This window comes from Haliotis cracherodii, unplaced genomic scaffold (assembly GCF_022045235.1).
Source record: "Haliotis cracherodii isolate W230 unplaced genomic scaffold, xgHalCrac1.p SCAF_11, whole genome shotgun sequence".
NCBI classification, from domain to species: domain Eukaryota; kingdom Metazoa; phylum Mollusca; class Gastropoda; order Lepetellida; family Haliotidae; genus Haliotis; species Haliotis cracherodii.
The window spans coordinates 24,984,922-25,007,117 of record NW_027266266.1 but is presented as its reverse complement, the minus strand read 5'-3'; the positions used below and the strand labels follow the sequence as shown (position 1 = coordinate 25,007,117).

At 41.0% G+C, this 22,196-nt stretch overlaps 1 protein-coding gene across 1 annotated transcript in view; it reads right to left on the bottom strand.

Annotated features, from left to right (window-relative positions):
* The window catches only part of LOC139456355 (pre-mRNA-processing-splicing factor 8), a 39,297-nt gene that overhangs the window by 2,279 nt on the left and 14,822 nt on the right, over window positions 1–22,196 (bottom strand). The window contains exons 18-41 of the mRNA XM_071238004.1: window positions 21,065–21,228; window positions 19,594–19,720; window positions 18,868–19,060; window positions 18,124–18,311; window positions 17,277–17,441; window positions 16,702–16,775; window positions 16,304–16,450; window positions 15,522–15,732; window positions 14,835–14,951; window positions 11,766–12,100; window positions 10,870–10,962; window positions 9,693–9,998; window positions 8,928–9,057; window positions 8,571–8,717; window positions 7,886–8,046; window positions 7,008–7,199; window positions 5,580–5,817; window positions 4,626–4,754; window positions 4,166–4,279; window positions 3,498–3,572; window positions 2,869–2,967; window positions 2,449–2,642; window positions 1,729–2,110; window positions 410–550 (exon numbers count right to left, since the gene is read on the bottom strand). Of these exons, the coding sequence (XP_071094105.1) occupies window positions 410–550; window positions 1,729–2,110; window positions 2,449–2,642; window positions 2,869–2,967; window positions 3,498–3,572; window positions 4,166–4,279; window positions 4,626–4,754; window positions 5,580–5,817; window positions 7,008–7,199; window positions 7,886–8,046; window positions 8,571–8,717; window positions 8,928–9,057; window positions 9,693–9,998; window positions 10,870–10,962; window positions 11,766–12,100; window positions 14,835–14,951; window positions 15,522–15,732; window positions 16,304–16,450; window positions 16,702–16,775; window positions 17,277–17,441; window positions 18,124–18,311; window positions 18,868–19,060; window positions 19,594–19,720; window positions 21,065–21,228 (4,122 nt within the window). The remainder of the gene's footprint in view (window positions 1–409; window positions 551–1,728; window positions 2,111–2,448; window positions 2,643–2,868; window positions 2,968–3,497; window positions 3,573–4,165; window positions 4,280–4,625; window positions 4,755–5,579; window positions 5,818–7,007; window positions 7,200–7,885; window positions 8,047–8,570; window positions 8,718–8,927; window positions 9,058–9,692; window positions 9,999–10,869; window positions 10,963–11,765; window positions 12,101–14,834; window positions 14,952–15,521; window positions 15,733–16,303; window positions 16,451–16,701; window positions 16,776–17,276; window positions 17,442–18,123; window positions 18,312–18,867; window positions 19,061–19,593; window positions 19,721–21,064; window positions 21,229–22,196) is intronic.

The following is a 22,196-nucleotide window of genomic DNA, read 5'->3' as shown; positions in this document are numbered from 1 at the left end:
TTCAACCAAGTCAGCGAGCCTGACCACCCGATGCTGGAAGTCACCTCTTATGACAAGCATAGTTTCCTGAAGACCTATTCCAACCGGATCTTCACAGGTCAATAGTGAGTGACTGTTGTTTTATGCCACAGTCAGCAATATGACAGCTGTCCATGATCATCTGGTCCCATGCTTAACCAATGTCAAAGACCAAAAATCAGGTGAATCTTATTGAAACCGGGAAGTGAATGAGAGAGTGAGTGAGTATGGTTTTACGCCGATTTTAGCAATATCACGGCAGGGGACACCAGTAATGGGCTTCACACATTGTACCAATGTCGGGAATCAAAACCCGGGTCTTCGGCGTGACGAGCGAACTTTTTAACCACTAGGCTACCCGACCGCCCTTGAAAGTGAATGACCACCTTACCTTGAGATATTCATGCTCTGGTTGTATGTTGGGCAGGTGGACGGTCTGATGGGTCCCCCACTGGGGCGGCATCACAATACACCGGATCTCCTTCACCTGGGGGTTGTCAGGGGGGCTAACTCCATACAGGTAACCCGCAATCTGGGGAAAGAAAACACAAACTTTACACAACAGCAGCAGATATACATTCACTCAGTACCCAAAAGTGTTGTGAGAAGTAGTATTTATTGAAATGATCAAAAGATTGATCAGAAGATCCAAACAAATAGGCAACCAGACATCCATCATCAATAACATGTTGCTCCCCTCTGTCAACCCTGAGCGTTTTGTTTCCTTGGAAGGTCTTATTCACTACTTAGTACTTGGAGAAAACGGGGGAGAACAAACAACAAGAGTCATGAGAAGATGACAAATCCCCCAGCCCCCACAATCAACCCCTTGATAATACATGTACTAAGTTTGGATGAAAACTCATTATATGCCGGGGGATAAAAGGCTGAATTAAATTCTTGTGTTTATGTTTGTTAAGTGTGATCTACTTTTACTGAACTTAACATTCAACAACAGTAAAATGATGCTAACCCAGTAATTTCACTGATCAATTCGTTGGGATGTTCCAATCATCAATCAAGATTTTACAAACAATTCGCATCACTATAAGATCACTTGGAACACCTGACCGGTTATCCTTTAAGGCCAGTATAATGAGAAAGTCAGAAGTGTAAAACTTGAAACATGATTGGGAAATCGTGAATTTTGTAAATACCATGTAACTTATATCTCTCAGGCTCCAGTTGACCACACAGACAATCAGATATATGCTTGTCAGGTTGTCATCATTGAGATACGTTGTTGCATTAAAAATGTAGGGATCATAATTCTATGTCTATTACTAAAGAAACACACAACATTATGTACCTTACAAGACCTTGTTAACAATTTACTGACACAGGAAATTACAGAGGATACAGAAACCAAAAATCATTAAAATCAACTAAATGCAATATACGAAGTTTGAAGTTAACTATCTGAAGTCCCCATAAAATTGAACACAAAACAAATTTTTCCTCTCTTCACCTTCACCTATTTCGGCAAGTAATAGTATTAATACTGGTAGAATAACATTTGAAATAAAGAAACTCCACCCTAGGTAGATCAATAATGATGCCCTTACAGAACACAACCAACAATGGACAACATAACCAATTGTGGCAACAACATAACTGTCCCTGGATGTTGTTGTAACAACATCATAACCAACACTTTAGGATCCACAGAACCAACACATCAAAGGAGACCTTATCAGATTATCAACAAACCTGTGCTCTCAGATCCGAGATGATAATAAATTTCTTGAGGATATTTTTGGGCAGAATGTAAGTGTAGCCAGTCTCTTTGATGTCGTCCGACGACACATATATGTGATTGGTACGCAGATGAAGATTGGTGGCCGAGATGGCTCGGACTCGCCACTCAGTCTTGGAGGAGAAAGTGGCTGATTCGTAGTTGCTTGTGGTGGAGGTGATGATCTCGTCACCATGTTTGTTGACTGTCCGAGTTGTGGTAGCCGTCAGCTGGGACTGCTCCTTGGTCTGTTTCTCGATCTCGGCAATCTGTTGTCTTTGTGCGGACGGCGCAGAGATCTCCATACCCAGAATGATATCTCGGATCTCAGACTGAGTCAAAGAGGCTACATTCACACTGAAAAATAAATAACAGTTGGTCATAAATACATCTGTCTGATGGGAAACTGCAGTATGTATCCTCATTAACACAATGCACGAAACACTTAGCTATGTAAAGTTATCTGGACATATGGTCAATAACATAGTCCGACAATGGATTTACTCAAGTAGGTAATGATTAGAGGGAGGACTCAAGAACCATGAAGAGTTAAATGACTCATTTGGCAACAACTCAGACTGGTGTATTTCATCAAGTACTGAAAGAAGGGAACAGTCATAGCGATTTGCTTCATCTGTAGGTACTTAGAGCAATAAGATGATCTGAAGCAGGGATGAAAATCTAACAGTACTCACTTGTTCTTCTTGCCATAGTCCGCCAGGATGAGATCCTTCAGCTGGACTTCAATCTTCATCCACTCCTCGTCAGTGAGCGTGGGCCAGATATGATGGATCTCAGTGATGGTGGTTTTGTCTGGCTTAAGCACTATCTTTGTCTTGTCATTGTTCACATGTAGAGCCCTCAAGATCAAGATCAGACGAGAGAACGCCTTCGAGGATAAAAACAAAAGTATGTTATTTTACTGGAAATAGATGAATTAATCGGTTTCAAAGACGAAAATCCCTCGTGTAGAAACTGGACCTAATATTACAAATATTTGTTGTCGACAAGTTATTCTGACATAGGTGGCCCAAAGCGACCAAATAAATCATGGGCACAAAAAATATAATTTGGTTACATTGATATATGCTGTGCTCTGAACTGTGTCTACTCACCGTGTACGAGGAGATGGTCTTTAGCCAATCATCATACAGGTTGAATAGTACCATCTGGGGTTCTGTAGCCTTCAGAATCAGATCTCCGAACTTCTCCACCTATAACAGATTAACACAGAATAGTTTAAGGAGTGAAAATCAATTAATCAGTATTTCACAGAAAATAGTCTGACCTATATGTAAATCCTTTCAATATCAATTCAGACAATATTCCAGAAGTTAAGGTAGGTGTTTTTCCTTGTTCTCCAATTAAAAGAAAACATACTGAAACAGAAGACGGTTATATACATTAAACCATTTGATGACATCACACTATAGTTGTTGCAGTTGATTCTGGGCCAGGAATTCACTGGCCATTCTGAACACGCATCTTAAACAAGTAAAACTGATGCAACTGTAGGTCATTATTCAAATTATTATAGTGCAATTATAAAAGCAACCATAACATGGAGTAAGTCTGTGAAATCACTCAAATTCCGGAATTAGAATTAGCAGATTCATGTAATTCAATTACAGCACATTTACTGTGAGGGCCAACTAAAGTGCTTTGCATTGTAATTTGATTAAATGTGTTATAATTACAACATGATAGGATAAAAAGTCCAGAAACAAACAAACAAGAACTCTACCTTCAAACAAGCCTGGAAAGGCAACTGGAGTTCACTGCCCTTGATGACAATATTGGGGAAATCCAGCAAATGGACCTGTTGTGAGAAGAGAAATGTAACTATAATTTTGCAGTACAAAAACAAAGCAACATGGTACACTACAATGAAAAGTGTATATACAGGTGATCTTAAAAGGGTTCTGACGTCGTTGGCTGCTTGTGAAGGAAGCTTGTACTTGTACAGACTAATGTCAGTTTTAGAGTGCTAGCCCACTGAGCTACCACTCCGCAGTTTAACATGAATACCCCACTCAGACACAGTATACTAACTCCGAGCCAACCAATCATTGCTTTCAAGCTGCCTATATCCAATAGGTATCGTGAACAATTGTAAGAAACTCCACAGCTGGGATTGTTCACACAAACCTTTAGCTCCACAGGCCTCATAGTTTTAAGAGGAGATATCGACAATGTCGACAACGGTCGTACAGATAGACAATGGACAATATGCCACAGACAACACCTCAGTCAGGTGAGCAAACAGCAAATTGCTGCACCATAGACAACCTGACAGTGTTTGCCCTCCTATCTGACAATACAGATCACTAGAAGTGAGCAAGTGCCTTACATCCCAACACACATGGACGGGTTATCTTGCTCTGATTCAGCAACATATCAGTGGTGACGTACCTCGAGTGGATCCAACATGCCTTTTCTTGTGACAATGATCTGTTTGGGCTGCTCCTCCACGGGGAGTGATCGAATCAGAGCAGCTACTTCCTCAGCAGTCTTCCATTTAGCCAGCTGGAAGAAAACAAAATCATAAACAATAGTTCTACTCTCAAAAACACTTCATGCAAGCTCATTATTCTGTGACATGTTATAAAGCTTGAACACTGGGGGATCTTAAACTATCATGCAGCTGTAATTAACTTTTGCTTTTGCTTGTTTGTCATTTAACACGCCAACATACCAAACTTCTCCACAGCTCAATAAATGATCTAACGGATGTTGCTGCCAGAACAAAAGTCCAAATCAGGATGAATCGGAGATATAAATCCACAACCCTAGCAAGGAAACCTATTCAACTCTCCACAACTGGGCCACAGCCTCTGCGTCCCCCCCTCCACCAACCCCAGCTATTTCTCACCTGACCAAGACGCTTCTGTCCAGCCCACACAGAGGTGTGGATGATCTTGAGGAAGAGCTGACCAGTTCTGGGATTGAAGATGAAGATAGCGCCGTTGATGGGCTTTGTGGTCAAGTTACCCTCAAATGTCTGAAATACATGAAGAAAAGATAATGGCATGTCCAAGACACTTAATAGAAAAGGACAAAAGAAGTTCTGTAGAAGTTCACTGCACTCTCTCTCAGAATCCACTTGACCGCACTGACAATCAGATATATGCTTGTCAAATTTATCATCATTAAAATTAACGGCGCAGCTACTAAGCATGCTAAGTGGGAGAGTGATTTTAAAGTTTAAAACACTTCGTAACAGTCACAAAATTATTGATGATGTAGACCGAGTCGCTTTGATTTGGAAACAAATTCTAATTAACATAGCTGAAGAAAGATCTGGTTTGTTTTTAGTGTGCAATTGTAGGAGTAATTTTTTTTTTTCACATCATGGCATAAATTGCCTCAGCGGCAGGGAATACTGACATAAGAAAACTTTTTATTATTTCTAGTCAGAATGAAAAGTCAGGCGTGCGGGGATGGTAAACACAGAAAAGAATTATGGACAGCCGTAGCCTGGATGTTAACTTTTGATAAATTAACTTGCCATTTTGTGTTGCGATTGGACTATAGCAAAGAACTTATATCAAGCATTACACCATTACTTCCTCTATGCTTCCTATTATGTTTCTTGCTAAATGCTTAATGATGCACTCGGCAATATCCCAGCTATGTGATGGCAACCGGTAAATCCAGTGATTGATATTAAGAGCTACCATCTACTATGACATACCATGAACCAACACACCAAGTCTGATCACCCCATCCATTAAGTCTCCAACATCCAGCATAGGTTGCTGGGGGACAATTCTAACCCAGAATACCTATGGGAGCTTCCTATAATGTCGCCCGTCAAGAGACTGACCTTGTGGATGGTGACTCTGTACACGTTGGTATCGTCCACAAACCAGATGATCTGGTTGGAGAAGAGTTCTCCATAGTTCTGGGAGCTCAGATACGGCTCAGTGGGCTCTGAGGAGTACAGCTGGAGACCCTTCCTGATCCTCTCCCTCAACACATACAGGGCTGGGTTGGCCTTCATGATCTTAGCCAGGGCTTGCTGAATCAGGGGCTTGCAGCCAGGGAACCAGTTACCATAGGCACTGAAAGACAAATGTTAACATGAGAAAGCTAACAAACACATTAACTGTTGTCACCCTCCCAGGTCCTATAAGGGTATTATAGTAGGCAAAAAAGCTTTTTGAAAGGTTGTAATTTTTTTTCCAATTACATCATACCAAAGTAAATAAGTCAGTGAGTGAGTTGGGTGTAACACCACTTTTAACAATATTTAATTATATTCAAAGTGTCAACTTAATTGGGTTTGAAGGCTGTAGTGATGCAGGTTGTGCACCACTGTGGTGAACCACATATGCATGGGTGTTGTGCTAACAACACCAGACACTATGAGGGAGAATACAGAAACAAGTTAATTCATCAATGTTACTTGGCCATTGGTCTCGTGGTTTGTGCATTCAGTGAACAAAGAGTTCATTTAGTTTATCCACATTCACATGACGTAAATGTTTTACATAACCTACTTTAGTATTTTTTACATTACTCAATTCTAACAGACATCAACTTAAAGGTGCTGAAAAATTGTTAGAATTTGACATTAAGGACATCAGAATGACTAATTTGAGTGACTGACTGATGTTTATCTTCACATCTAACAATATAATCAAGTCTGGACCAGACAAATAAGTGACTCATATAGGGAGCAACGTCCTAACACCACCAGGGCAAAATGACACATCATCAACCTAACACCCTGATCCATATCCTCGTACAAGCCTGGGTTGATGAAATCTATTCTAATCTGGAATCCCAACAGGGTGCAAATGCATGGAAATCAAGTGATTCAAGCATGAAAATGATCTGCTGAACTTTCCTAATTAACCACATCAACACATGGAATCTCTCAGACACATGTTACAGATAACCTCACAGACAATCAGATATATGCTTGTCTAGTTGTCATCACTGAGATCAACATAAAAACAAGAAATGCAATGACATACAATCAATCGAGTCCGATTCATTTAATCACCTCACAGGCAAACATAGGTTGCTGGTGACCTAGATTCTTACCCAGAATACCCAAGGATGGTTGATATCATGAGCAACATCCTACACCATCTGGGTACAATGACACATAATCAACCAGGTCACTGAGCCTGACTACATCAACTCACCGCGACCCACAAGTTTATGTTGCTGGGGACCCACCTATTCTAACCCGGAGTGACTGTGTCAAGTGAGTCATTGCTGAAGGCATGAGTGGTTACTGTACCTGTGTAGGTTGTAGGCCAGGTCGACAGCTATGAGGAGCCCAGTGGGTGAGGGGTAGATACTCATGTTGTCTGTGGTGTAGTCCAGGAACTTGGCGCGAGCATATCTCTCAATGTCGTGAGAGTCGTAATCTCCCCATCTCAGCTGCACATCAATCCAGTACTTCTGGGTAGTGGCTCCATCCATCACATCCCTGTTGAGTTAATCATGTTTTACCATCAGTTCGTATTCCAGCTAGTGATTTAAGTATAATGACATACAAAGAGTTCCAAACAGACAAATCATCCTCCTTTCTTTCAGTTCTTAAGAAAATACTACCACGGATCTATACTACTCAAAAGAAATTAAAGAACACCTAATTCTTTTATATTACCATAGTTAATCTGTCATGGCATAACAGAATAACTACAGTAATATGAAAGAATCAGGTGTTCTTTAATTTCTTTTGAGTAGTATATTTGAACTCTAAATACTCATGTAGAAGAAATCAGCAAATTATTTGCAGTTCATTTTTCAGCAACAATAAATCATAAAGATATTGAGAGAGAGAACATATTTGTTTCTAATTTTCATGATTATATATTTCTTGGTCTTCTGAAGCAGTCATCATCCATAAACTATTGACACTGAATAAAATGAGAGAACAAAGTGTGACTGGTCACAGAATCCTTACATCAGTCATCGTCTAACCATTACGCAGCTTTGGCCTAAAAAAATGTTGGTTCTGATTCTACTTAAATCAAAATTGGTGGGGTACATCGGCAATTGTTTCTTAACCTGCATTTTAACAAACTAAAGTAGGTCAGGAAATCAGAACGACATTTGATTTATTTGGCCCTCATTTGTACAAGACATGTATTCATGAGGTTTCCAACTTACTTGGAGTCTGCCAGTAGAGATGGTTTGGAGACGTTCCACTTGTACGCAGCAAACAGCAGGATGTCAGCACAGGAGCTGTTCATCTTGTAGGACTTCCTGGGATGGATGGTCTCCTTCTGGACAGTCTCAATCTCCAGGGCATCCAACTCTTGATCAAACACCTGCACACAGACACGAGGCAGTTCCAGCAACAAATAACACTCAAACGTGGCTCTTATCACATCCAACAACACCAGTATTAGACAACATTTGACAAAGATGTCACAGATCACTAAGTAATAAGGTTTCAATATATTCTCATAATGAGCAAGATCAGTTCTTTGATTAATGTGTCTGCATGAAATATTGCCAAAGTAAGGAAAAGGATACTGCGAGATGGAAAGCACTGTGTAGCAAGTTGGGTCTAACACTGCTTTTAACATTACATTCAGACATATCAGATTTGTCAAAGTTAACCAGTTTTGTGAAACATACCTGCATAGGAATTATACTGACAAACCAAGGATCATCATTATTACAAAAGTGGGATTGAAACATGACCAGTGAATCCAGGTACAGCAAAGGGACGTAACTCTGTACTTTGAATTGTGGACCACATTGCTATAAATGTTCCATGAGGTTATCAACAAAGACACAAACTACTGGAAAAATCAACCAACTTTTGCATAACAATCACCCAACTGACCTGACAAAGATCCATGACAACACTCTCGTGTATTTTCTGCCACAAGTGAGCTCGGAAGATCTGGATGAGGGAGATCTTCAGAGTTGGGATCTTGCCGTGCATAAAGATTCCTGTCAGATCCAGCTGCACCTGGAAACCTACATACACCTGGAACACAGATGAAGGGTCTATGTTAGACACACAGTGGGTGCTTCCTGAAACAATTGTTTGCACATTTGCAAAATGGCTCTTTCTGTAAGCTATCAATGACATGATGAATGTCAAGAAGAAGAGACATTCCTATGCTGCTATAGTTTGAAAACACTTAGATGAAAACGTAAGCACTAAATTAGTGTTGTTGCCTCAATAGTTACTCACATTAGCTCTGTTGATTGTTGGTGACCACCACAGCGTGAATCTACGGTTGGGGATTTGATTCAGACCTGATCTCTGGGCGTTGGTCAGCTTCTTGTATTTCATGGACTCCTCAAAACCACTAGCCTTCTCCCTGAAAGAGGAAATACATTACAGTAACATTAAATGCTCATCTTCAGACAAACCAAACTCATACTTGTTTGCTTGTCCTTTAATGGCACTCACAGCAATATTACAGCTATATGACATTAGCCTTAAAATAACTGAGTCCAGTCAAACCACTGATTGATATTATGAGCAACAATCCATGCCATCAGACAACAATGACACGCTATCAACCAAATCACTGAGCCTGACCATCTGATCCATTAATCCTCTTAAGACAAACCAGTGCAGGCTGTTAGGACCTATCATATCAGGATCCCCACTGGGTTTAATACATACAACGGACACTGTGGTTCTATCGGTTCAGATATCTCTGGTTTGTCTGTTTGTTGTTTAATGCCACAGACAGCAATATTCCAGCTATATGACAGCAGTCTGTAAACAATCAAGTCTAGACAACACTATCCAGTTATTGACATCATGAGCATCTATCTATGCAATTGGGATATGATGACATGCATGAACTAAGTCAGCGAGTCTGCACAACCAATGCCGTTAGTCGCCTCTTACAAGCGTGGTCGCCTTTTATGGCAAGCATGTATTGCTGAAGATCTATTCTAAACTGGATCTTCACAGGTAAGATATCTCTAGTGACAGACTTACCAGAAGAGACCTTCCCACGTGGGGAAGTAAGTCCCTTTGAAGAGTGTGTGTTCCAGAATGCCCTCCACACCTCCCAGGGCCTGGATCATGTCTGTGCGGTAGTTGTTCAGATTCCACAGCTTGCCGTCGTGACGCTGATGGGTCCACCAGAAGGGGTTCTGTTTGAGGACCTGGTACTGCTTGAAGTCTGTCCTTACTCGCCAGCCCTTGTCGTACGCGAGGGTGTGACGATCTTTCTGGAACAGCGTGTTTATACGAGGGATGCCCCGGTCCCAGGAGTCTTCCAGATCTTCTAGTGTCAGACGTCTGAAACAATATTTCATATAGATCAACATCATCTCACGTGAAAGAAGGAGAGAAAACAGGAACATTTCACTATTTACCAAATGAGTCAGCGAGTTAGGCTTGTTGTCAACAGTATTTCAGTAATATGACTGCATGTCATCTTTATAGGAGGGAAACTGATGTAACAGACTACAGAGGTGAACCACTGGGATGAAACCTGCAACACAGGTCAAGCTGACAGTCCAAGGATCAAGGAACCAATTATAATCAATTCATGCCACAGTTATGTCAAAAACTTGAGAGTGGCCTCCTAGGCAGAATTCATATTTTACTAAAATAAGGTTGCTTGCTTCCTATATTATGGTATGCCCATGTGTTAGTGTCTACATTTTTGTATCATTCAATTGGAACCACTGACTTGAGATTTGAGATCTCTCTTTGAGAATATAATGCATGTGTGTGTGTGTATGAGAGTGCTTATGGCGTCCTTGTGTGAAAGCGTGTAAATGGTGTTTGTATGAGAAGTGTGAATGGCTGTTGTTTTTATGATAAAAAAAAGGGGACTCCATCATGTGATACAAATATATTATGTATTAAATCATTTATTATCGCTAGTAATATCAATCTCACATTACAAATGATGTGCAAACAGTCAATGTATCAATATGCACTATATCATGTACAATGTATCCTGAACCCTGAATAAAAAAAGTATTACAACAACAAAAAATAAGGTTGCTTCATGCCAATTGGTAATATTCCTGGTGTATCACTAAAGTCTGTAATTAATGACTCTGACCACCCTATACAACTAAGTTGCCTATTATATTAAACAATAGAGTGCAACAGTCCAACAGGTGCTAGCAACATGAGATGACTGGATAGGACATACCTGTTCTGAGCATTTGCCTCCTGTCTCTTGAGAGCGTACTCTGCCCACACTCGCTGGGAATCAATGAACTCACTCTCCCAGGGCATGATGTATCTGTAGAAAAGGTCAAACAATCAAAATACGACCAACACATTCACAAAATATTACGCTCAAATTGCACAACTGGTGTCAATGTTCCCATGATAACAAAACATTAAGATGTAGTTTGAGGGTGTCAAGCTTCAACCTCATCTTCCCATTGACATTGTAATTAGTTCATTATGTACAGTACAGATACTGCCTTTTAACTATTATCACTCTATAGAACTACATTATAGAGGTTGAGTTGTGATTAGGGTAACTATTTACTAATCAACAGTACAATGTCCTAAACATACGTTCACAAAGAGTTTATATAGAACTTGTGCAAATGTGCCAATCGTTGTCCTTATACGACAGTGGAAAGGATTTCAGAAACCACGCATCTGAGGTTGCAACTTGCCACTAGCTCACAAGAGAGGTCATTACAGCTTAAGTTTAAGGTATATTAAAGGCAAGTAGAATTTCAGGCTTTTTTAGGGGTGACCCTGTATGGTATAACTACTTTGGCTGGTAAATGAATCAGGTTTAAGTTGCATCCCTACATCTATATCTCACTGCATGGATGTAAATTAACCTGTAACATAGGATTCTCCAATGAAGCCTGACACTGAACTTATCCTCATAAAGCCTTTCAACATTGGAGTAACGGACCATGACAAGTAGGTTAGTGTCAATATTGCATATCTGAATTGTTAACCTTCTGTACCCACAGAGGGAATGGACCTCTGTGGCAGGTGCATGCCTTTGGCCAACCGACCATATTCATAATGACAAAGACAAAGCTTGAACAGAGAGGATTCTATAGGTGCACATACCTGTACAAGTTTGGAATGAGCTGATCCTCATCGTGACTCATACCCGAGCGGAAGTGAGTGATGCCTACATCAGTCTGCTTGGACCATCTCAGATCCGATTGGGGGATCAACACGTGACCCATGGACAACATACCCAGGCCCCCCAGTTCTTTGGGCGTGTAAAACACGACTGGAGGGAAACGACTAGGCATTTTGGAGTTGAGACCAATCTTAATACGTGTCTGGATTTTGTTTTCACATTTGACTAGCAGATCTAGGAGTTCCTGTGTGTTCACGACAGCTTCACGGAAATATGTCATCAGACCAATAAGAGCTGTGTTCCATTTGTTGACGATCTGAAACATGAGGTAGGAAAGATCCTCAATGAAGACTCAAGAAGACAGGCTGTACACCATGACCTGACTTCATAAACAGAAGGAAAGAGTTTTCATGCAGCAGTCAGCAACATTCCAGAATGGCAGTGTTTTCTGATCCTGGAATCCCTGACAAGGACCTTAGAAACTCGAGGGTAAACATGGTAAATTTTACGAAAAGCATAGCTAGCTTAAACCCTAGAATTTACATGAATGGGACAAATAATAATTACATTAACAGGAATCTGTCTATAATATTTTTACCCAATCTAATACACAGAAAGAAATGAACAATTTGTAATGTATGTATAAGTAAATATCTCTCAGAATCCAGTCGACATCACAAACAATCAGATATATGCTTGTAATCTTGTCATCACAGAGATAAACTCCATAGAATTGCTGTGTTCGCCGCGGTCCAGCGTCATTAAGGTACCTTGTCACTGAGCCTTACCAACCTATCAAAATAGTCTTCTCATACAAGCAAAGGTTGACCCACAATCCACACTTGCAGTGGTAAGTGGCACATATTATGCCAGTATCGGCTTATCCATTCTGTCTCAAACAGTCCTTGGGGCTCTCGGTTGCTCGTTCTTACAAACTCCCAACCTCATTTGGGCTTTTCCCCCCCAACTCATAGGGAGCAGCCACATTCACACCACGGGATACTTTGGGTCGCGATGACCCCAGGACCGGTAGATCCCAGGGATGACCGGGTCGCTGTGACCCAAGGTCCGGATATCCCTAGGCTGGGTCAGGAGCACCCAAGGGATGACCAGGTCGCTGTGACCCCAGGTCTGGATATCCCCAGGCTGGGTCAGGAGCACCCTGGGGATGACCGGGTTGCGGTGACCCCAGGACTGGATATCCCTAGGCTGGGTCAGGAGCACCCCAGGACACCGACACCTCTCTGTGGCTCTCTTTCAAAAATCATCATTCTCTTTGGCAGCAACCGAGTCAGTCCCCATTTTTGCCAAAATATTAACAAATTTGTATTTTATCATACTACTTGTTTTGTTGTCTGGCTAGCTTAAACCCTAGAATTTTCCTGAATGGGACAAATAATAATTACATTAACAGGAATCTGTCTATAATATTTTTACCCAATCTAATACACAGAAAGAAATGAACAATTTGTAATGTATGTATAAGTAAATATCTCTCAGAATCCAGTCGACATCACAAACAATCAGATATATGCTTGTAATCTTGTCATCACAGAGATAAACTCCATAGAACTGCTGTGTTCGCCGCAGTCCAGCGTCATTGAGGTACCTTGTCACTGAGCCTTACCAACCTATCAAAATAGTCTTCTCATACAAGCAAAGGTTGACCCACAATCCAAACTTACAGTGGTAAGTGGCACATATTATGCCAGTATTGGCTTATCCATTCTGTCTCAAACAGTCCTTGGGGCTCTCGGTTGCTCGTTCTTACAAACTCCCATCCTCATTTTGGGCTTTCCCCCCCAACTCATAGGGAGCAGCCACATTCACACCACGGGATAGTCCGGGTAGCTATGACCCCAGGACGGGTAGATCCCAGGGATGACCGGGTCGCTGTGACCCCAGGTCCGGATACCCCTAGGCTGGGTCAGGAGCACCCCAGGACAATGCAGAGGTCGTCCGGGTCTTCGACCCCAGGACACCGACACCTCTCTGTGGCTCTCTTTCAAAAATCATCATTCTCATTAGCTGCAACCGAGTCAGTCCCCATTTTTGCCAAAATATTAATAAATTTGTATTTTAACATACTACTTGTTTTGTTGTCTAGCTAGCTTAAACCCTAGAATTGTCCTGAATGGGACAAATAATAATTACATTAACAGGAATCTGTCTATAATATTTTTACCCAATCTAATACACAGAAAGAAATGAACAATTTGTAATGTATGTATAAGTAAATATCTCTCAGAATCCAGTCGACATCACAAACAATCAGATATATGCTTGTAATCTTGTCATCACAGAGATAAACTCCATAGAACTGCTGTGTTCGCCGCGGTCCAGCGTCATTGAGGTACCTTGTCACTGAGCCTTACCAACCTATCAAAATAGTCTTCTCATACAAGCAAAGGTTGACCCACAATCTACACTTACAGTGGTAAGTGGCACATATTATGCCAGTATCGGCTTATCCATTCTGTCTCAAACAGTCCTTTCAAACAACTTTTAACACGATAGTGGTGGTGTTACCGTGCAATACTGGGGCAGCAGTAGCAGTGATTGTACTTTAGTAAGGGGGACAGAGAAAGAATGAGGCACAGAAACTTTAATGGAGCATCTTTGGATATTTTATAATGAAACAGACACGTGAAGATTCGGGTAAGACTAGGTCCTCAACAACCCATGCTTGTTGTAAAAGAAGACTATGTTTGTCACACTCGCTGACTTGGTTGATGCACGTCATCATCATTTACAGATCAAGGTCATATAGCTTGAATATTGCTGAGTGCAGCGTTAAACAACAAACAAATAAATCATAAACTGTCACTGGAACATGACATTCATAAAAAGAACCTACCAACCTCAATCAATGGCTGCTGAGATAACTTCATTTTCCTCACTGATTTTAATCAGAAGCATTTTATGCATGCTTTCAATGACAACTGGTCACACATTACACAACTGCATCTGTGCAAAAATAATACCTGTTAAGATTTTAAAAAAGCAGGAATGTGCAGATTGCGTTCATGTGGCCTAGATTTCTCTCTCACCTTTGTGAATGTAGTGGATCCTGATGCCATGAGGATCTGTCGAACTCGGTTGTGGAACCTCTGCATGGATTCCTCATCAACGCGCAGAAAACACTGAGCTGTTCGTTCCTTAGTCACCTGACACAAGGGAAACATAGGATCACCAACCCATACACAAATTGTAAGCACTTCAGTAATGATCACATAACAACGGTGGCCCATAAGGGAAATGGAGTCTGTTTTCAATATTTAGATATTTCACTTACTGTTATCGTAACCTTTTACAAATTAACACGATTTGTCATACAAATGTGTGATTCATTATGTATAAAGAAGATACTGAATCGCTGAAAAGTGAAGCGAAAATAAAAGTGAAGCGTCTAACTAAAATGAAAATGTCAAAACTGATGTAATGAGTGATTTCGGTAATTCGTTGCACATTAGGTGTGTCAGAGTCGGAGTGCGAGACTGTTGGATTAACGGGTCTAAATAGATCTGATTTAATCGGTTGCCATCAATAGTGTCGGATAAAGCCGATTGTTGGATTAACGAGGCTTGACTGTATAACAGTCTCCTGATTAGATATAATATATCCAAGGCTTGCTTATATGAGACATATTGAATTCACTTTGTCAAGTGTTCATATCAAGGGAGAATGGAGACATGATCAATTGGACCATCACAGATGACACTTGATCTCTAACTCACCTCATTCTGCAGGTTCCACACGCCGTCCTTGTGTGTGAACTCCTCGTGAGTGGTTCGGCACTTGGGAAGGATGCGGCACTCAAAGCCACACATGTTGAACAGGAGGTTGGGGTTGTCCTTGCTGTACACAGACACGAAGCTGTTCTCCCACTGTATCGTCGTTACTGACCTCGGCAGACGGTTCTTGATGTCCCAGAATACCGCACGACCCCTAGAAGAGATCGACAGCAGTGTTAACCATTACAAGTAAGCTGGGTTCTGCACCAGTTTCCCAGTTATATCACGCCACATCAGTTTAATGTGGGTGGAAATCCATAAATTACACAAGTCGTAAGTATATTACAGCTTTTTTGGAACCCATGAGCACAGATAATTTAGGCAAAACTGGAACTACACTATTAGACAAATCTTTGCAACACTCCTTCCCATTCATAATTATGGGAGCTTAAAGTTCAATGCCTCTCTGGCAATAAAGCAGAACAATTATTTCTATTTAATATACAGCAAGACTTTGCAGTCTGTAATTGTAAATTCAATCAAAATGATCAAAGCCTGGTATACCAATGGAGGTTTATACACAGCCTCTAGTCAGCAACAACTGAAAATCTTCATCTCAAAAACACTTGCAGTTGATTTATGGACCAGCTGTGTTTAATTCAGAGCAGGTTCACAACCAGATACTTAACTGTCTCTTACATGCATAGGTTGCTGCGGACCTAGTCTATTCTAAGAATCCCTAAGGGGATAATGTCTCCAGCTAAGAAGTAATGCTTTAAACTTACAGATTAACATCGTGCTTCATGAGCCTCATCCTGGAGTCTCGCGGCCAACACTTCTTGTTGTTGTAACCCACTATGTTCTCATTGTTGGGATCCGGGTGTTCAGTCAAGTAGCGCTGGATCAAGTCACGAGCTTCCTCAGCAGTAAATCTTCACAGAAAACATTGAAATGAAACACTGCCCACCATTATAAAACCAATGTAATTCTGGATGATGAAACTAATTGATCGTATAAATATGTATAGAGTACAATAGGCCTATTGTAAGGGAGAAATCATTATATAAAATTTACTTTGAAGGAGATATTTTTAAAAAGGAAAATATAGTCACTATCTCGAAAAACCTTCATGATCTACAGACTGCAATTGAAATCCACCATTATCATTAATGCACACACATACCTGAAGTAAATGTGAATACGATCGATGTATCTGGAGAACAGTCGTATAGGATGTGCTGTCTCTGTTGCCACATCCTGGAACAGAGAGAAACAAGTGAACAATTGGGTTTAGGACCACTTTGATCAGTACTTCAGTCAAATGATGGCATGGCATGTTGGGAGTTATCCCAAGTTATAGAGGTCATAGTTGTTTGTGAAGTTGGTTAAACCCAAAAGGCAATGATCAAAGCAATGTCAAATTGTGATTCAAACCAAATTTTTAACAAGAGCTGCTTACGAAAAAAAAATGCAGAACAAGGCCACTTGACCACTAATACCCCCAGTGAGAGAATTATATGTGCCTCAAAATAGATCACTGACCCTACATTACCCATTTAATTGCAAGGTGCGAGAGCAAGATTAAACTGCACACTGCACGGGCAGAAGTGCAAACACAAACCCAGTACACAAACCCAGAATATGCAGGAAGAACCTTTAGTATTCATTATTACTATTTTGGGATGTACTACGATCTTCAAATGCTAACCACAAATCTGTGACATAAGACTCAAACTGTCATCAACTAATATCTCATACCTGGAATGTGAGGAAGTCATTTGGCATCTGTGGCGGGCCGGACATCTCACTGGCTCTGTGTAGGCCAAGGACGAGCAGGTCCAGGATCAGCCCATAGAACTGTACGATGAATGATGCAAACTGCAGACCTCTGATGATGCCGTACGAGTTGGTGTGGTTCATGTCCTACAAAGGAAGAACAAAGGTGATCTATGAGCAATGTTTACTGTGTGTATAACATGCAATGCTATGAATGTGAATTTCCTTTTGCTAATGCAATATTTCAGTACAAAATCAGTGAATACTGTTTCCATTACCGAGGAGAAAACAATCTGATACTACAGATGCTTCATCAAACAAAGTAAGTGGGAATGAGAATGTTATATTATGCTTATTGTCTCCAGGCACATGATAGCAGACTGACACAATCAACTTCAGCAAACCAGTGGTGTATAACAATGATCCACATGTTAGGGTAACCATCTGACACAAGACAAGCATGGGGTACTGCACATGTACTGGAGCCCTATTTTGCTCCAGGAGAGTACAAACCAATGGTCATATCAAACACAGCTCCTTTTGGGTACTGGTTTATGTGAAATCACTAGATTACAGGGCAATGAAACTAGCCCTTCTAGATGTTCACAAGTCTCGGACTTACAGACAAGTGGCTGTGTCTATCCCTGAGGATCACAACAGAATCTTCAGTGTAAGAATAGCCACTACTCAATGACCATTCTCTACAAAGTTTGACGTCATTCAACATATCAATCTTGGCACTTCAATGATCCCTTAATACAGATTTACGACAGTCATAGCACAAAGATAGCTTAGTAGAACAGAGCCAAAGTCCAGTTAGCAGTCCCACCTTATAGTTAATGACGACATTGTTCTTGGCTGTCATGTAATCAGCTATGTTGTGATCCACGATGAGACGGAGCAGCCTGTTAAGTAGCGTCAAGTCAATCTTCTCGTACATCTTCTCAAAGTGAGACTCCAGCATGACGTTACACTCTCCCTCACTCGTGTCCCACACATCCTGCAGGTTGTTGATACCTGTAACAACAGACGCCAAATAAATCTTCTCATTTAAAGGAGGACTAGGCTTGCCTGATTGGGGAGGCCCAGCAATTTTGATTCCTGTCCCTCAAATAAGTCGCTCTGCTGGTTGAAATTATATGATATACACCAGTATTCAGTAAATGACAACCCTTATTACACAGACAAGGTCTAAGTTTCAAACATGGTATTACAGTCGAACACCCTTGTGTCAAACTTTGATGCGTTGAACTTTTGGTTGTCTCGAAGTAAAAGCTTGGTCCCTGCATATTCCTTCTTTATTTATCATTTGTTGTCACACCTCGGATAACTCAGGGTATTTAGGTAGGCCCCTTCAACACAACAGTGTTTGACTGCATATACAATGTCAAGGCAGGGGATAGGTCCACACAGACTGGAGTACAGCCACCCTTTAAGGAAAAACAACTTTGATGTACATGCTGGATGTTATGATAAAAAACTGTCAGCTCCTCCTTTCGGAACAACCAATTGTATGTGTTGAGGTTTTCTCCAGATGGTATTGTGTTGATCATTGTAATGTGGAGGTACTCACCCTGGCACCACTTGTACACCAGGAGCGGAGGAGGCTCTGAGTCTGAGGGCTTACTCCACGTAGGGAAGAGTCGTCTCTTGTCAGCCTCGTACCACAGATACTGATCCAGGTAGGCGTCGGTGATTTTCTCGAGAGGCTCCACGTCGTACACTGGGATCAGGTGGCTGTACAGGTCCATGAACTCAATGCCAACCTAAGAGAACAGTAACACTTCCAACTAAAGCAGCAGCAAAGTTTCATACTTTGATGGGTGTGAAAAACAAAGCAGTCACATCACATTGGCTTGAATATAACTGTTAGTACCAGGCCAAATACTTACTAAATGCATAGCAACAATCTATGTAACAAGGGTACAGTGACATGCAATCAGCCAAGTCACTGAGTCTGACCATGATCTAATTTAGTAAACACCTAAGCATAGGCTACATGGGAGCAATTTGATCCGGAAATCCCAGCTGGGTATTTTATTAGGAGAGGTATACATATCATAAACTTCCTGAAAAGGTTAGGCGACTTTCTCCACACCCAATCTCAAGAAAAACTTTCATGAACCCATACCTGTTGTCACACAAAACAACTGTCCTTGTTAACCGATTACCTGTAGCTAATATCAAATAGTATATAACTTTCAACATGTGATAACGGCTCTACTTTTTCGAAGTTCATTTCATTTGGGGCATGTGAAACATCATTAAGGCAACTAGTCACCAGCTGTCTTCAACTTACTTCTTTAAAGGCTCTCTGTGTGAGGAGGTGACGCTTGATTCTGGACAAAGCCTCGTGAGGGTTGTCGTAGGCCTGCTCAATCAAACCCAACTCCTCTCTCTGGGACTGATTCAGTCGACTCTTTACACTGGAACACAAGAGCAACAGTATTAAACTGTAGTCCCTCAATAAAACCACCACATTTAAACCCAAACTGATTCAACCAAGATTAATGTTTGTCAAATGTTTACAAAACAGACTGATTTTGACACAGAAAAATAAACTGCATATTCACTTAAAGGGGAAGTGTACACGCAAGAGTTATTTCCTTTCTTTTTCTAAACAAAACGCAATTTTAGAATTAGTTCGTATCTGTGTTTGAAAATATACACTAATTTTTTCACAGTGAAAGTAGGAAGCTCACTATAGTGTGAAAATGCTATGCCGTTATGAGGCCTTCGCTTTTCGAGCTAAACAGGCCTGAGTTATCCCCCTTAGATTATGACGTAATTGGTGCCAATTCAACTGGGTCCCTGTCTATTCTCAACGCAAAAGATATCAAGTACCAGTTTGCGGGTAAAACAACATAGCCTACGACACACTCCGGCGCAGTGGTGACTCAGCATAACACAATGCTAGCTGGCATCTGAGACGCAAGAATCACACACCTGTACCTACACCACGTGAAGCGGCTCTAACAAACCATGATGACGCCATAATGTTTATCAATTGGCACCAATGACGTCATATTGCAAGGGGCATAAGACATGGTGTTTTTGTTATGGAAATAGAACACTTGGTAAATGTGACAAATATAAATAGCTTTAATGCGAAAAATACGTTGATTAATTGTGATATTTTTATATTTTTGTCTATGACACTTCTAGGTTAACACTTTTAATGTGGAAAAAGTACAAGAAAAATAGGTTCATTTCCGTGTGAACTTGCCCTTTTAACATAAAACATTTTTGTATACGCCTTTATCACGGTGACCTGTACATGTTCAAGTGAGTTAGTTGGGTTTAACAACGATTTGAACAGTAGCCCATCTATATCACGGCGTCTCTGCTTGATGTGGGAAGAAAGTCGAAGTAATGCAGGTTTCAAACATTTACCACTTCGGTGAAACCCATGAGCATGAATATGGTGCTGACAAACTTAGAAACAGAATCAGGGTGGGCAGGGATTCGAACCAATGATCAGAGCTGTCTGGTGTTCCCAAGGGATGCAACTCTGCAGAGCAAATTGCAGTACCTTAGACAACCGGGCCACCTGCGCTCTCATATATAATCAAGTCTGAATCAGGTATACCAAGGACTGATATTATGAGTATTATGCCGTAGGGATACACTGATTAAAAATGAACCAAGTCACCAAGCCTGACAACCTGATCCACAGTCACCTTTCCTGACAAGCAACAGTGTCAGGGACATATTGTAACATCCTACCAGAACCCATGGGACATGCTTGTAGTACACTGTCTGTTTCTCACCTGTATGCCTCCTTGAGTCTCTCCAGAGCCAGGATGAGAAGCTTGGTGTCGTGTTTGTATGACAGGGGAGGGAAGGGGATGGGGGAGAAGCGGCGAGACTCCAGCCAGTGGACCATAGTGGTGTAGATAGCCACTGCCTCCTCAGCAGTGATGTATGGGCCGTCCTACAACATGACAGACCACGTGAGCATATCTATATATAACATAAGTAACTGTCTTCTTACATCAATCTAAAAATAGCATACAATATCTAACAAGAGCCCTTAGAAGATGACAATTTGTTTAACGCCGCACTCAGCAATATTCCAGCAATATGACGGCGGTCTGTATATAAACGAGTCTGGATCAGACAATACAGTGATTGACATCATGAGCATCGATCCATGCAATTGGGATCAATGACATGCATCAACCAGGTCAGCTGGCCTGACCACCCAATCCCGTTAGTCGCCTCTTATGGCAAGCATGGGTTGCTGAAGACATATTCTACTCCAGATCTTCACGGGTCTAGAAGAAGACAAATACCCCCAGCCCCCACAATAGCAAAAGACATCACTTCAGCCCCTGGTTGATACATGTACCAAGTTTGGATGAATAATCTTTCACAGCTTTCAAGCACCAGAAACGAAATACGGACGGACGGAGAGATATGACTTTATATATATCTGGCCCGCATTATATGCCGGGTGGATAAAAAGCTGTTTTTGTCATGTGTGATACTGAACTTAACATTTAAAGACAGCAAAATGATGCCAACCAATTGGTTGGGATGATCCAAACATCAATCATGACTTTACGATCGATTCCCAACAACATTTACAAGAATAATTGAACCACTGACAGGCTATCCTTTAAGGCAAGTATAATGAGAAATTCAGAAGTGCAAATACTGAAATAGTGAATTTTGTAAATAACAGCTCTATCTCTCAGGCTCCAGTTGACCACACAGACAATCAGATATATGCTTGTCAGGTTGTCATCATCGAGATAAGTTGTTGCATCAAAAATGTAGGATTTATCCTGAAGAATAGTGTAGTTTCAATATTTTCTGATTTGTACAGAGGAAAAATTTCAAAATACTGATCAAAAACAAAATAATGCACCATTTTATGTCCAAATGTCTCCTCTCTAA